This window comes from Euprymna scolopes, chromosome 26 (assembly GCF_053919585.1).
Source record: "Euprymna scolopes isolate OS-2025 chromosome 26, ASM5391958v1, whole genome shotgun sequence".
NCBI lineage: Eukaryota > Metazoa > Mollusca > Cephalopoda > Sepiida > Sepiolidae > Euprymna > Euprymna scolopes.
The window spans coordinates 16,118,200-16,134,721 of NC_136507.1; the positions used below are offsets into that span (position 1 = coordinate 16,118,200).

The 16,522-nt window shown below is 34.4% G+C and overlaps 1 protein-coding gene across 4 annotated transcripts in view; it reads right to left on the bottom strand.

Annotated features, from left to right (window-relative positions):
- LOC145247925 (tubulin polyglutamylase complex subunit 1-like) overlaps positions 1-15,345 on the bottom strand; it is a 93,904-nt gene extending 78,559 nt beyond the window's left edge. For 2 of the 4 annotated variants that reach the window (XM_080109563.1, XM_080109561.1), the window contains exons 1-3: positions 15,132-15,345; positions 11,973-12,063; positions 7,109-7,239 (exon numbers count right to left, since the gene is read on the bottom strand). In XM_080109563.1, the coding sequence (XP_079965689.1) occupies positions 7,109-7,239; positions 11,973-12,063; positions 15,132-15,216 (307 nt within the window). In that variant the 5' untranslated portion in view covers positions 15,217-15,345. The remainder of the gene's footprint in view (positions 1-7,108; positions 7,240-11,972; positions 12,064-15,131) is intronic. The other 2 variants (XM_080109564.1, XM_080109562.1) reach the window with 2 other exon arrangements.
- Positions 15,346-16,522: the final 1,177 nt, after the last annotated feature.

Below are 16,522 nucleotides of genomic sequence, written 5' to 3' on the forward strand. Positions count from 1 at the left end.
AAAAGCAGCACTTTGCAGTGAATATTGGCCAATAAACTGACATAAAATCAATCACTGATTTTATGTATCATAATTGTTTGTTCGTATAATTATTTCATTTTATTTATTAAGAAACTCTTCTTTTGTGTGCTGAGGGGTGGGGGGCGGAATAACAACCTTACTTTTGTTGAGATTGTTGCTATGTGGCATGTTCTCTGACTTTGGTAGGACCATTTTGAACGACGATAGTGTCTTTGGATATGACCAAGCACCACACCAACATTTAATATGAAGTATATCCAGCATAATCAAATTGACACACCGATTCCGGTCAGATAACTGAAGTTAAGTAACGTTAAGCCTGGCTGGTTCTAAAAATGGATGACCATTTGGGAATACTAGGTGATTATCTCGCCATTGTTTCCAGTCGTTCTAGACTTCTTCTTGCCATTGCACTCAAACATTGCCGATTCAGGAGAGATGTGGTTGTGGATTGTGTAATCCTTGCCTAACAATTGCACATGCAGCTATCCTTATTGGGGGTATCTATTGCTTTTCAGGACTGAACGGAGACATTGGGGTATAAATGTTATGTTTTAGCGAGGGAAGAAGATGAAGGATATGAACAAAAGCATGCATAGAAAAAAATTGAAATAAAATGAAACATTAAGAGAATAGAAAGGGTCACCAGGTAGCAAGTGTTCACTTAAAACACAAAAAAAAAGTTTCATGAATGAAAAATGGAAAAACACGAAATTTTATAAACAAAACATTTTCATACAAGATATAAGAATATAAAAGTTACTTTCAATCACGAAAATGTTTATTTATACGAACATGTGTTTAGGTAAAGAAAGGTCAGTGGATAGTTACAAATCAAAATGTTCATAGTGTGAATTATATATGTATGTAATATAGGTATTTAAGCATTTGGCAGCGTGGCATTGTGTATGTGTGTTGGTTTGCCCTGTTATTCTTAGTGCGTGTGAGTGGGTAGTAATTCTTTTCTGCTCGCCTGACTCTTGCTAGTGTCTAGGATTGTGTGCACGAAATGAGGAAGGCTTGTATGTGAGTCACTGAGTCCTTTTTGACTCCTCGGCCAGAAGGGAAGAACGGTGATGAGAGGACGTTCTTGGGTTCTTCTGTGCACATGCGGCTGGTGAACTGATTTTGTTGATCAGGTCTTTTAGAGAATTTCTAAGTTCGCACTGATTTATTACTTTCACATAGATGTGTCACATTTTTGGCTTTTCGAACAATTTTCATTGGTTAGAAAATATTTTGAGTTCAGCCGTTCCTGTGAAACTTACTTGTATGAGGAAGTGAGGAAAAAAGCAAATCCAAACGAAGCAGGAAATGGGATGGGCAATTAAAGCTATTTTCTTTTTAGCATTCATTCAAATCACTCCTGGATTTAATTGCCACAGCTATGCTTTTTGTTTGAATGGGAGCGGAAGTTGCTTTTTCCATGTAATAGGTGTTCTTATTGAACAACGTATAAATCACTCTATGGGCGAGAATATGCTAATGCAAATAAAAATATATCGGAATTATGTAACTGCTATCATTCTGTCTAAACTTGGGATCGAACGTACGTCAGAAAATATAGCAACAACAATCGCTATTCAACTAAATATTATTGCCTTGTTTTATTTTTTTAAGTGTGAGATGTTGTTTCCGCTCTCTCTCTCTCTCTCTCTCTCTCTCTCTCTCTCTCTCTCTCTATCTATCTATCTATCTATCTATCTATCTATTTCTCTCTCTATCTATCTATCTATCTATTTCTCTCTCTCTTATTGTTTGTAAAAGTTTGGGAAATGTTTTCTAATGAACTTACTGCACTTGTGCCCACTCCATGTAAATATACTGACAAATCCACTAACAGCAAAATCCCACGCCTTCATTGTAAAGGTCTTTACATACTGGAAAACATTCTATTCTAATAGCTATTTTTCTCGGGCTGTTATCTTTTAGAATTCCCTCCCTCTTTCCTAGTTTCCCAACATGCAGAAATTTAAATATAATATGAGCAAACATCTTGCTGTTCAACTCCCCACTTAAGATGCCTCACATAAATTTGGACCCTAATTACAGCATCCCCATACAACTCAGTTGCACTTTGCCCTGTTTGATGTGAATTAAAGATTTCAAAAATATTTTTTTTTAATTTGATCCATTTTAGAATATCGATATTTTCCATAAAAACGTCACAATAAAATCTTCACTCCAAGGGAGATAAATCATCTTATAAAAATCCACAGTTATTTCCCTTATTCCCAAAATCATATATTTTATGACTTATTAGTTTTTATTTATTTATTTATTTATTTATTTATTTATTTATTACTAGCATTCCAGCCCGGCGTTGCCCGGGTGTTTGGATGTGTATGTTGAGCAAAAAAAAAAAGTGGTAGTAGGAAGGCCGGCTGGAACCCATACCGCAAAGGAGGAAAAGAACGGGGTAAAACCTAATGTTTATGCTGTTACGACTACCGCCAAACCGGAAGTGACATTTTTTTAAATTAAGGCTACACAATCTAAAGGAGAGGATATAACTGTAAAAAATATTGGCGAAAAAAGCCCCCCCCCCCCCTGTAGAAAAGTGCCTAGTTGAAGGGGAAGATATTAATGTTTTTAGCCAATTTTTCCATATTTGTCGTATGAAAGGTCGGACTTTAAAACGATACTGATCTTGGTAAAATCCGTCGCCTCTATTGAAAGTTTAAGACAGACATGCAAATAGACATACATACATACATTTATATATTGGTAACTAAAAATTTGCGACCCAAACTGATGAAAAAGTTTGCCCTATCTCTGAATACAGTTTATGTAAAATTTCAAATATTTAGACCAGAAATTGTCTAAGTAATTTGGAAGAGATCGCAGGTCAATTTTTTTTTAACTTTGACCCCTATTATGACCCCTTAAAATTTATTGTTTTGGGCTCAAATCAAGTTATTAAGTTAGATCCATGTCCAAGGAACCTATATCTAAAATTTCAAGTGCGTAGACCCAAAATTGTTGGAGGAGTTTTAATCGCCAAATTTCTGGCCAAAAACCGATCACATCGGTTTTCCCAACTCTCAGTACCCTGTATATCAAATTTCGAGTCTGCAGACTAAAAATTGACAGAGTTATTGCGTAGGGAAATGTACACAGACACACACACACACACAGACACACACACACACACACGTTCACTTTTATATATATATATATATATATAGATAGATAGATTTATTTATTTATTACATGAGGAAGGGAGGGTTGTAAAATAAGCTAAAACATATTTTGATTCATACAGATTTCATATTTATTATTACAGAGCTAATTCTCAATTGAATATTATATTGTACCTAAAGTACTGATTTTCAAACGTTAAAAAAATAACTTGGTTGCCTTTAGCTAGAATCGAAACAAAAGCTTATTCTTTCTCTCACTCTTGCTGTATCTCTTCTTAGTTAAGTGAATAACTTCATATATGTTTCTCTCTCTGATTTCTGTAACCATTGTATTAATTTGCTCCTAAGCCGAATAAAGCCTCTATTGAACAGAAAACAAATTTTCTTGTGAATTAATCACAGACACAGATAAGATACACGCAAATAAAAGGATGTATAAGCCAGCTATCACATAACATTGCTACAGACAGGCAGAATTGAGAGCCTTTTCTTCCCTTTTTTCAATGTGTTAAGCCTCTGACTGAATTTCCATGAACAGTTTCTTTCCAAAAACTTTCCATCAGTTTCAATCCTCTCATAATATTCTTCATCATTAAACTGGCAATACATCTTACACATTAAATTTTATTCTAAAGTGGTTTTTGGCTTTGATACATAGTGACAAAAAAAAGAAGAAAACAAGAGAAAGGAATGCAACTGTTGGAAAATTGTTTGTCTCTATCTATATATATAAAATGCACTTTATGTGTATATGTGTATGTGTGTTCGTTTCCTATGGATTCCGAAATGGCTGGATCGATTTTTATGAAATTTCACAAAAAATGTGTTTGCTGTGTCTGGGAGTGTTCTTAGATAGCTTTTGTATCAGAATACCTGCAATAAGTATCAAAAATTGATAATCGAAAAAATCTGATTAAAGAAGGGAATCCGATTTTGACCAAAATTAACACCTTATAAAGCCTAACATCACAATTGCATTCAAGAAGTTTTATCGCCACACAAGCAGAAGGGCTCAGCATATAAAATCAACAGTAGGTTCTCTGATAAGACAGGGGTGCGTTTGAAGTATAGGTTTCCGTTTAGAGCACAATTAAGCCATGAAACTTGACTTTTGTATTTTAAACTAATTCAAGTCATTATGTAAACATAATTTTATGGAATCAACAGTAGGGTGTTTGATAAGACAGGGGCGCATTCAAGGTATATGTTTCTGTTTAGAGCACAACAGAACCGTGATACTTCACTTTTGCATTTTAAGTTTTAATTCAAGCCATTATTTATATAAAAATAATTTTATAAAATTGACAGTAGGTTCTCTACAGTGCAATGTAAATTACAATGTATTGTCAACTAATTCAGCGTGGAGAGGCATATGAAGGTTCTTCCCAGTACACCGCGATGGATCCCTGACCAGAACAGGCAACCAATCGATTTGTTTGAAAAATGAGTGATTTCAGTGGCATAAAAGTATGTGAGATTAGATATTTGTTGACCCTCATTCAATCCCCAGCAACGTCAGGTCTCCTTTATTAATCTTCAATAATATAAATCTTACCTGTCTGTTTAAATGTATATACGTATGTACGTTTGTATGTCTGCCTAAAACTTTCAACCGAGGCGACAGATTTTCATGAGATTGGTATTGTTGTGAAGCTCAACCCTTTGGATGACAAATATTGAAAAATTGGCTAAAAACATTAATTCCTTCACCCTCAAATGGGCACTTTTCTACTTTTTCGTCGATATTTTCGAAATTCAGCTCCTCTTTTCGATTGACTAACCTTAATTTAAACATCCGCCACTTCCGGTTTGGCGATGGGTGCAACAGCAAATATGTCACGTTTTTTTGGATTTTTTCCACATTCTTTCCTCCTTCACGGTACAGGTTCAAGCCTGCCTGCCTACTACCACTTTTTTTTACTTAACATATGCATGCAAACATCCGGGCAATGACGAACATCCAGGTTTGTCTTCTATAAATATAAAAGCGAAAATGTATGTATGTTTGTATGTGTGTTCGCTTTTTTTGTATGTCTACAAAAGGCTTTTTTCAGAGAAGCGGTCGGTCGCCTAACAACTTTTTAAAACTTTTTATATCACATATAAATCGTAATATCTCACAGTTAACAACGAAGCTCGCCTGTCTATTTAATTTGCTCGATTTCGGGAAGATAAATATTCAACGTTTGTCGCTCGCCGCATGTGGGTTAGTCTTTTTCCTATAACATCTTGGGAAAATAAAAATCCAGCAGTCAAACTTGACCTCATTAACTCATTAAAACGGGCACCTGCCAAATCCAAGTAATTAAATAAATTCAAACGTGTTTCTGTTAGCATGTCGCGGTGGGACAATGGTTAACGTTGCATGTTTTTTTTTCCACACTTTAATTTACAACTTTGCCTCAAGGGTTTGGGTTTGATCCTCATACTTACTTTTTTTTTTTAACCCCACCCCCACCCCTGGAGTTTCCACACACACCTCCAAACACCCGGGCAACGCCGGGTACCCTCTCTAGTCTATATCTATAAAAGGCAAATGCAGAGCATGCATTTCTGTATGTCGAAGAAAGGCTTTCTTCGTCGGGCTTCTCGAGGGGAATTACTGTCTTAGAACTCGTTATATACCCTTAAATCATAATATGTACGATTTGCAACTGCGTGTCGCGTCTAGATTTATTTACGCCGACTTTTATAAAATTATTACTATTTCGGCTTCTCACATGTTCGTTCGGCTTTTTCATATAAAAGCAAAACTGATCTGAAGCGAAGGTGCGGTTCCTGGTACAAAGGCAGGGAACGTCCAGAAAGCAATGGACGTTTGATCAATATGGGGAAACTCCTTATATCAGACAATTGCTATTCATATGGACACTCTCCGCTTTATGGGATCCCAACATTTTGCCAAAACAAAAAGTTGGGAAACAAAACCAAAATAACAAACAAAACCAAAATAACTACCCCACAGTAAATTTTCACTGTGAGACTTCTATGGTGTGATCATTAAAATCGCGCACTTGTCAATTGAACTTTTTCATTTTTAAATTTGAACTCTGGTTAGTTACTCTCCATTCGTGGGCGAGTGGTAAGTTGTCAGGTTTTTTCATGCTTTCTTTTCCACTTTCGCCTCAACGTTCCGGGTTCGATCCTACCTACTTACCATAACAACACACACGCCTACAAAAACCTGGGCAACGCCGCGTACCCCCGCTATAAAAGACAAAATGTGTATGTGTTTGCATGCCTGCCAAAAACTTTTGACAGACCCGTCAGACCATGACAAAATTGGTATCATTTTAAAACTCGATGTCTCGGTTGACAAATATCCAAAAATTGGCCAAAAACATTCATTCTTTCGCCGTCAACTGGGACGTTTTTTACAAGGAGGGGTCACTTTTTTTGTTGACATTTTTGCAGGTCATTCAAACCTCGCATTGCATAAAAGATGTTATTTCTACCGCCCGTGACGTCACAATCGTGGTGGGCGCATTGATAAAATGGTTTACTTTTTCCACCTCCTTGTCCTCCGTGTGTGTTTGAACCTGCCTACTACTCCTATTATTTCCTTCTTTTTTTTTTTGCGTTCACACGGGTACTCGCTGATTTCATTTTTTTTGTTTTTGTTTTTTTTGTTTTTTTACTCCAACAATCCCTTTAGACACCTCTCCACACAGCCGGGTAACGCCAGGAACCCAGACTATCCAATCATAAATCTAAATCTAGATAACTCTTATCTTCAAATGAGTTTTAACCTTGATAAATGGTAACTAATTAATAAAAAGTATTCGAATGAATAACTTTGTAAATGTCTTTCTGATTTCTATAAATAATGTATAGATATGTACCTTGTGTGAATGAAACCTCTCTCAAAAAGAAGACCAGTATCGACTGAATTACAGGGATTCCAACTCCAAGGTGTATAACGAGTTATGCACATCTGCACCTACCTTTGTAATGGGAAAGAGCCGTGTACGCAAGTCGAACATTCCTCTCGAACATCGGCCTCTTGTGTGAACTGCTCGTCAATATCTGAAAGGCATGTTCAACAGCGGAACGCTTCTTCTCAGCACTCTCAAAACTATTCAAAAAATAAAAATAAAAATTCCAAATTAAAATAAAAATTCCATGTGTAAAGTTTGTTTTTTTTGGGGGGGGAGTAATTTTTTTAAGGACATCTGCCAATTTCATGGTGACAAAAAAGAAACAGGTTTGAAAAGATGATGTAAACAAAATACATCTACATACTTAACCAAATAATTTATATATATATATATATTAACAGGATAGGATTAGAAACGTTGTAAAACTAAAACAATCCATGTATTAATAGTATAGCGTGTGGGTTATTTATTTCGTGTAGCACGATTACAGGGTTTGTATTACTGTACACACAGATTCGAAAAAGTTGTCAAAAAACAAATATATAACAAATAAATGTTATCAAAGGCAAGATAAGTTACTTTTCTACCTAACTGGATATATTTTTTTTGTGCTTTTATTCAATGTAACATATTTATTCAGCTCGAAAAACATACAGTGTTTACCGATGTATTGGAAAATTCAAGATGGCGTCTCACACCCTCTTTAACACCGTAAGTTTGGGAAAAGATGTTAGACTAGACAAAATACTATTAAAAACCCGCCGAATATATGTCAACCTATGTCACGATAACATATATTGAGCGAGTTTTTAACAGTATTTTAACCGGTTTTTTATTTATAACACCTTTTCCCAAACTTACCGTGTTAAAGAGAGAATCAGACGCCATCTTGAATGTTCCAATACATCGGTAAACACTGTATGGTTTTCGAGCTGAATAAACATGTTATATTGAATAAAAACACAAAAAATGTATCCAGTTTGGTAGAAAAGTAACTTATCTTGCCTTTGATAACATTTATTTGTTATATATTTGTTTTTTGACAACTTTTTCGAATCTATGTGTACAGTAATACAAACCCTGATTACATCCGAGTGACTGTCGTTTAATTGTTATGGACTTCCATTTCTTGTAATAAATAATTTTACCAAGAATTCTTTATAAGTTTTGGTTTTGGTTTCGATTATAGCTGATGGCACCTAAGTCATATGGATATCTCTCTTTTTTTTTTTTTTAAATCGCAACTTTATAACATATAAAAATCGATAATATATATGAAATCTTCAAGAATTAAAATATATTCAAGAGTCCCTGCTAGCTTAGATAAATACTTTTGCAGTTTTAACGAGATAGAGATAAAGATAATATATATATATATATATATATATATATATATATATATATATATACATATATATATATATGTGTGTGTGTGTGTGTGTGTGTGTTTTATTATATATATATATATATATATATATATATATATATATATATATATATATATATATATATATATGTTTTATTTTTTTATTACCGTTCTATCTGTTTGGTTACATATGTTTCCGATGTTGGACCATGTTTACGATCCAACAGCCTCGTCAGACCTTACAGAAATGGTTGTTAGTATTAGGAAGAAGTGTTTTAGAAGAAATACGAAAAAAAAAAGAAATACGAAAAAAAAGTGAGGGTTAAGGTAGAAGATAATAAGTGGGAGGGAGATGGCTATTAGCAATATTTCAGTTTTATATACGTGTATATAGGTGGGTGGGTGTGTATATATATATGTATATGTGTCTATGTATATATGTGAGTATGTATATGTCTATAAGAGTTCTGTGTATGTGTGTGCATGTCTGCATATAGATCCATGTATGTCTGCATATACATTGTTTATATATAGGTGTGTGTGCGTAGGTGCCTGTACATGGATGTGTAGAAATGTACATATGTATGTATATGTATGTATGCGTATTTGCGCGTGCGTTGGCGTATGTGTTCATTCTTTAAAAAAAACAACCCATTGTAAACTGAAATGAACAAGTTGACCTATAGCGACTACGAAAATTTTAAATGGAACCCTGTACTTGTCAAACGCATGACATCTACTCTAACCCTTTCCCCCCCTCTCTCTCTCTCTCTCTCTCTCTCTCTCTCTCTCTCTCTCTCCCTCTTCCTCTCTTTCTTTCTCTCCCTCCCTCTCTCTCTCATCTACTTAATATACCTTGCTGAACAAGCAAAAAGCAGTCAAAATTTAAAGCCTACAAATTTAAACTCCTCGCCCCCTCCTCTCCTTACCCCCTCTCTTTTTTCTTTACCATCCTCTCTCCCCCTCCCCCTCCCCCTCCCTATATCCATATATCTCCACCCACGCCTACCTGAATCTGCTACCGCCCCACACACAATACAATCTAATGTATCTAACCTTAAAAACTGAAATATTGCTAATACCCGTCTCCCTCTCACTTATTATCACCTACCTTAACTCCCCCGCTTTTTTTTTTTTTCGTATTCCTTCTAAAACACTTCTTCCTAATACTAACAACCATTTCTGTAAGGTCTGACGAGGCTGTTGGATCGTAAACATGGTCCAACATACGAAACATATGTAACCAAACAGATAAAATGGTAATAAAAAAATAAAACACATATTTGCTCTGCAATAGTATTGAGCCCTCTGTTCAGGTTTTTACTAATTATCAGTTTTACCAAATATATATATATATATATATATATATATATATATATATATATATATATATATATATATATAGTAGCTCACCGTCCGGCATCGTCTAATCATAAAATATGCTTGAATATAATATTTTACTTTATGCAGATTTCGTATTTATTATTATAGAGTCAATTTTCTATTGATTATTCTATTTTGTCCAATATACAGTGGGTAACAAAAGTATTTGGTACATGATTTTTTTTTTTTTTTGCATTTCTCAAGAAATATCAAATTAATTGGAATGAAATTTACACTCTATCTTTGAACAGATATTCTCTATTTAAAAATAAAACGGAAAAAGTTATACTTAGTTGACAAATATGTATTAACAAAAAATCAAATTACTCATATGCAAAAGCATTTAACACGCTGTCAAATTTCATTCTTAGGCAGTCATTTAATCTTGCTACAATATTTCAACCAATCAGAAGGCACCCCAGGGTTCCGACTCAGGTCAGCTCTCAGACACTGTGCAGGTTGCCGCTTTCATTACTGTTTTAAAATGGTTAAAACAAAGGAATTAGCTAATGATATGTGGCAAAAAATCATAGCAAGGCATAAAAATGGAAAGGGGTACAGGAAAATAGCTTCAGAACTAAATTTGGTGCTGAGTACAGTTAGTATATTGTGAAAAGGTGGAAAACATCAGGTGGTAATACTGAAAATCTTCAAAGAAGTTGTCGGCAATGTAAACTAAATGATGTTACTGTTTGTTACATTGCCTGTCACGTGAGAAAGAACCATTTTTGTCTCGTTCATAAATTCAGAAAAATGTGCAGGAAGTAGGTGTTGAAGTAAGCAAGGACACAATCAAGAGATCATTGAATCGTACAGGCCTGTATTCTAGATCACCGAGAAAGGCTCCATTGTTTAGTCCTAGACACGTGAAATATTGTTTGAAATTTGTTTATAAATATCAATGTGAATCGGATGACTTCTGGAACAAAGTTATTTGGTCAGATGAAAGAAAAATTGAGCTTTTCGGAAGAAACATGCGCACCCGTGTATGAAGGAAAAAGGCCACAGAATTTAAACCATCTAATAATATTACCACTGTAAAATTTGAAGGTAGAAGTGTGATGATTTGGGGCTGCTTTTCTGCAAATGGAGTTGGAGGAATGGAAATCATAGACGGGAAACTGAATGCAGTAAAATATACAAAGATTTTGCCAATACATCTGTTCAAGAGTACTGCAGACTTAGGATTGTGTCGTGACTTTATCTTCCAGCAAGACAATAATCCCAAGCACAAGGCTAAAATAATTATGAAATGGTTTAAGGATAATGGGATTAGTGTTCTATAGTAGCCTAGCCAGTCATCCTACCTAAATCCCATTGGAAGTCTGTGGAAACTATGAAATTAAGAGTGCATGCAAGAGATCTCAAGAATATCAAGGAATTATAAGCACTTACAGGTAGTTTTAGTCATTCTTTTTCACAAACTTTCTTCATTTGCAAAAAAGAATGACTAAAACTACCAGTAAGTGCTTGTAAGAAACTAATAGACAGTTATGGACAGCATTTGGAGGTTGTAAGGCAGAAGAGGGGATATACAACTAAATATTTTCTCCAGATTAAAAAACGACCCTGGTGTCTAACTCTGTCCCGTGGGGAGGCATTGTAAATAGGTACAACTAAATATTAGTAATTGTGTTAAATATTTTTGCATATGAGTAATTTGATTTTTCGTTAATAAATATTTGTCAACTAAATATATATTCATTTCCGTTTTATTTTTAGTTGATAATATCTGTTCAAAAATTGAGCGTAAATTTAATTCAAATTATTTTTTGGAGAAATACGAAAAAAAAAATCATGTACCAAATACTTTTGCTACTTACTGTATAGTAGTTATGATTTCAAAAGTTTTAAAAAGAAATATGACTTCGGTGCCATCAGCAAGAATCGAAACCAAAACATTTAGCTATCAGGTAAGTACTGTATTTAAACACTTATGTATTAGTTATGATATTGAATCCGACGATACTTTATGATAAAATTGTACAGGCGTCTTATCTAGATTTAAATGTTTTGTTTTTTTAATATACATATATATACATGTACAATTTTATCATAAAGTATCGTCAGATTCAATATCATAACTAATGCATAAGTGTGTAACTGCAATATATATATATATATATATATATATATATTGCAGTTACATTGCTGTAATTGATCGATTAAACGTTGACTTACAATGAGACAAGCGCGTTGATTGGATCTTCAGGTCGGTTACTAATTAAGCTTTCGATGGCTTCCTTCATCAAACTACCAACGGAATTCCGCTCTGAAAAGAAAAGAAAAAGATATGATAAACAGAAATTTTGGCGCTTCTACAGAATAGGGACGAAATTTTGTAGTCAATAAATGGAGTTTTCAGATAAAAAAGGAAAAAAAATGGTTTTAACTGATTTTTTTTGTCAATTCTAATAAGTTACAATGGTAGCTTCCAAATTATGCAGTCGAAATTACCTGAATATTACTGAATTATTAAAAAAAAAAAAAAAACTTTAATTGTGTTAGCAGGTGAAAATTTTCCGCCATTTTGTTTAAATTAAAACGAGAAATTACCTCGCTTTCGAATTCTCCTGTGTTTTACAATCGTTTTCATCAAATTCTATTTTTTTATTTTCTAATTATCTACCTTATCGATTTTCGTAATTTTTGGATATAATCATCTTAAAAATACGAGGAATACGTAGCTACTATTGTTTTCATATAAAATTCAGTATTATGATTTCCGAAATTTCGTCCCAATAGTGTAGAAGCGTTGAAATTTTTATTATAAAAATAGAAAGGAGAAAAAATATATATCAAGAGGTCCTGTTTATATCTGTCTCCTCTGAAAATGGCCTGTAAACCATTTTCCAGAGAGGCATATAAAAAAATGAGGCTAAAGAGAGTCTGACATACGCAACTAACAGGTCCCATTCGTTTTGATTTGAAACCGGCGGCACCAATGTTATTCTGAACTTCTGTAATACATAAATAAATAAATAAATAATGAGCTAGAATGCGAATCTTTGAAGTCAGGAGTGACGTTGTGACTCTAAACCAGCAGTAATTATCATTTCCTACACTGATGATTGCGTAAGCATGAAATAGCTAGTGTCTGTCTCTAGGTCTAAAAATAATTGTTAATATTTTTTTAAATATATTATAGTCATAAGACCTCTTTAAGGAAATAAAGTTAAGCCCTCTTTAAGAAATAAAGAAAAAAAACCATCAAATTAGTGCAACTGCAACATTCCGCTTTTCTGTCGTTGAATGCCTTCTGACTGTTTACTGTTTGTGCCCACTGACTTGGTATTCATAGTCACTTAATTTCCTTCAATTCTTGTGTTATTTGCCGATGGTCTTGAGATAGAATGCTAACCTACGAAATCAAAAATGACTTCGTGACTGAGTTCAAATCTCCCGACCAGTAGTAATTATCATTTACTACACTGATGATTGTCTAAACATCAAAAACTAGTATCTGTAGGTATAAAAATTAATTGCTAATGTTTATTTAAAATATATATATATATATATATATATATATATATATATATATATATATATATATATATGCATGCGCACACACACACACACACACACACATACACACACACAAGGAAAGTTTCAAAGGTAAATCCTTTTTTTTTTTAACTCAAAAAGTTGAATTTGGGCTCCAGAATTTATTTTTCTACATAGTCACCACCATTCTCAATGCATTTTTGCCAGCGATGAACGATGGCTGTGCATATATATATATATATATATACTACCAAAAAAGCAGCCTACAGAAAATGGACTCTGATTTATTAAAGTATGATAGGTTATGAAAAGGAAGGGTTGTAAGGAGATAGCTTCGAATTTAGGGGTATCAAAACCAAAGCAAAATATGATGAAAGTAAAAATAAAATAGATAAACTCCATAATTTATCATACCATACCTGTTCACACTGAAACACTTATCACAATATTCTGTGGATCTATATTAAAAAACCTTGTTAAACTTTGTGACATATTTCCATTCTATGGAGGTCAGGCGAGAACGAACACCCCATAAGTTTATTATACCATATTTCTTCAAACTGAAACATAATTATCAAAGTATACTTACGCAGATAGATATGGAAAGTCTTTATTAAAGTTTGTGCCTATTTCCATTCTATGGAGGCCAGGCGCGAACGCAGACCCCACAATTTTATTATACCATCCCTATTTAAGTTAAAACATACTTATCAAAGTATTCTTATGTACATCTATATCAAAAACACTTGTAAACGATTTATTTTTTATTTTTTATTTCCATACTTTGTGGACCAGGCGCGAAAGCAGACCCCACAATTTTAATGAACCACCGTTCTGCCAGATCAAACATACCCATTCCTGTGTCTCGATACATCTTCTATCATTATATGTAATCAGTTTTTTAAGAGAGTCAACCATATAGGAGACTATTCGTGAACAGACACACACACACACACACACACACACACACACACACACACAAACATTCAGCTTTATATATATATATTATAGCATAAAAGAAGCTTTGTCTGTGGGTCTATGAGTTCGCTTCTTATGGACTCCATAACGGCTGGGCCGATTTTTTTTTAAATTTTGCACAAACCTACTTTATGTGTCCGAGAGTGTTCTTAGGTAGGTTTTGTACCGGAATGCCTCCGATAAGTATCAAAAATCGATAAATTGAAAAACTTTAAAGATGGGACAGCCTGATTTTGGACAAAGTAATCACTTTTATTTACATAGTCTACCCTCATAAATGCATTTGAAAAGTTTTATCACCGCCGATAGGCCCAACATATAAAATCAACAGTAGATTCTTTGATCTGACAGGGGCGCATTCGAAATGAATGTTTCTGTTTAAAGCACAATTGAAGCATGATGCTTGACTTTTGCCTTTCAAACTTTAATTCAAGCCATTATATATTAAAAAATAGTTTATAAAATCACCAGTAGGTTCTCTACAGTGCAATGTAGACTACAATGTACTGTTGCTAAGTCATTGCGAGGAGGCATGTGAAGCTTCGTCCTGGTGAACCGCGATGGGTCCTCAACTAGAGCAGGCGATTAGATTGAAAAATGGTCGACTTAACCGATTTCGATGACAATAAAAATATGGGACTGTGAAACATTCGTTGATCATCATTCAATCCCGGCCAACGTCGCATCTCTTGCTAGTACATACGTTTATTTCATCTCATGACGTCAGACTGCGATTATAGTCACGCGCTGAATTAAAAATAAAAAAATGACTCGAGTGATTCGAAAGCAGAACTACTGCACCTTCATCCTGCCCATCACACATAAAATGAAACAAGCAACAACTAAAGCTGAGCTTACCCAGAAACTGTCTGTCACCTTCCAAAACGCCGCCACCGGCTGCGCCTCTGTCATCTTCGACACTAACTTTCTTTTTGTCCGCCATTTATGTTTTCGGGGCACGGGACGAGGTATGGGTGGGGGTAACATACGACTATAGGACTGTTTTAGTTTATGTTGCTTAGCAACTGAGACACGTCATCGCATGTGTTGCTAAGATGAGTCACAACACAGGTGTTTGTTTGCTTGAATGCGGATTGCGGCTTTGATACGTTTACTGTTGATTATTTTATATGTTCTAATAGTACTGCTTTCCATATAAGTCATATGAAAAAAAAAGATAAACTCTATAAACCTTGGATCGCTCTCCGAGGTACAATTTAAAACAAAGCCTTAAACCAAGATCAAACGGAACTTTTGAATTTTCTTGGTTGGGGTAGTTTCGTTTCGGTTATTTTGGCGTTTTGCTTTACTACGGTGTACGTTATTTCTTTTACGTTACAAAATAAGATCCGTAACGAAACGAATGTTTTGTTTTGCAAATTATTACTAATACAAACGGTCCTGGATATGACCTTAAACTATATCCGATGGTGAGGCCCCAGCTTGCAGGCCTTAGGGAGTGTGGAGCCACCCTTTAATTGCCATTGCTCCCAGGTCCACTCTGACCCGGAGTGGTAGTACCTGTTAGGGTCCCAACTATGGGTTAAATAGAATACGACTTAAAAAACAAATACACTATATTAAAAAATCGTTCTTCAAAATCACCAGATTCGGCATTAAATAACCGAAAAGGGTTGATATGCCGTAAAACAAACCAACCAACCAACTAATACAAACATAAATTATTTTTAATGAAATATCATTGGGAAATTAGTCGAAACCAATCAATGTTATTGCTTGTCCAGAACTCCCCCTCCCCCCCATCCTGTCCATGGAAAACCAAAACTAAAGAAAAATTGTATGATATACGCATCCGTGACGAAATGAAAACATCATATTCCAAAAATTACGTAAATTGATCAAGTAGCTTTTTTTTTAATAAGAAAACAAATTTCATGGCTAAACTACGAGCGACAATCTCGCAACGCCATCTTGTGTAAAGGAACAAGGAAGATAACTTCAAATCGATATTTTAGACAGCCATTCTTAACATGGGGAGGGGGTATTGCAAAAATTAGAATTCGTAAAAAATAAAATGGTTTTCTTATTTGAAAATAAAATTACTTGATCAATTTAGGTGATTTTCAGTATACAATCTTTTCTTTCCATCACGGATACGTACACCATTTTACCATTTTTCTTCGTTTGTTTGTTTTTTGTTTTTTGTTTTCTTGTTTTTGTTTTTTTAATTCAATCTTTGCTGCTGCTGCTGCTGCTGCTGCTGCTGCTGCTGTTGTTGTTGTTGTTGT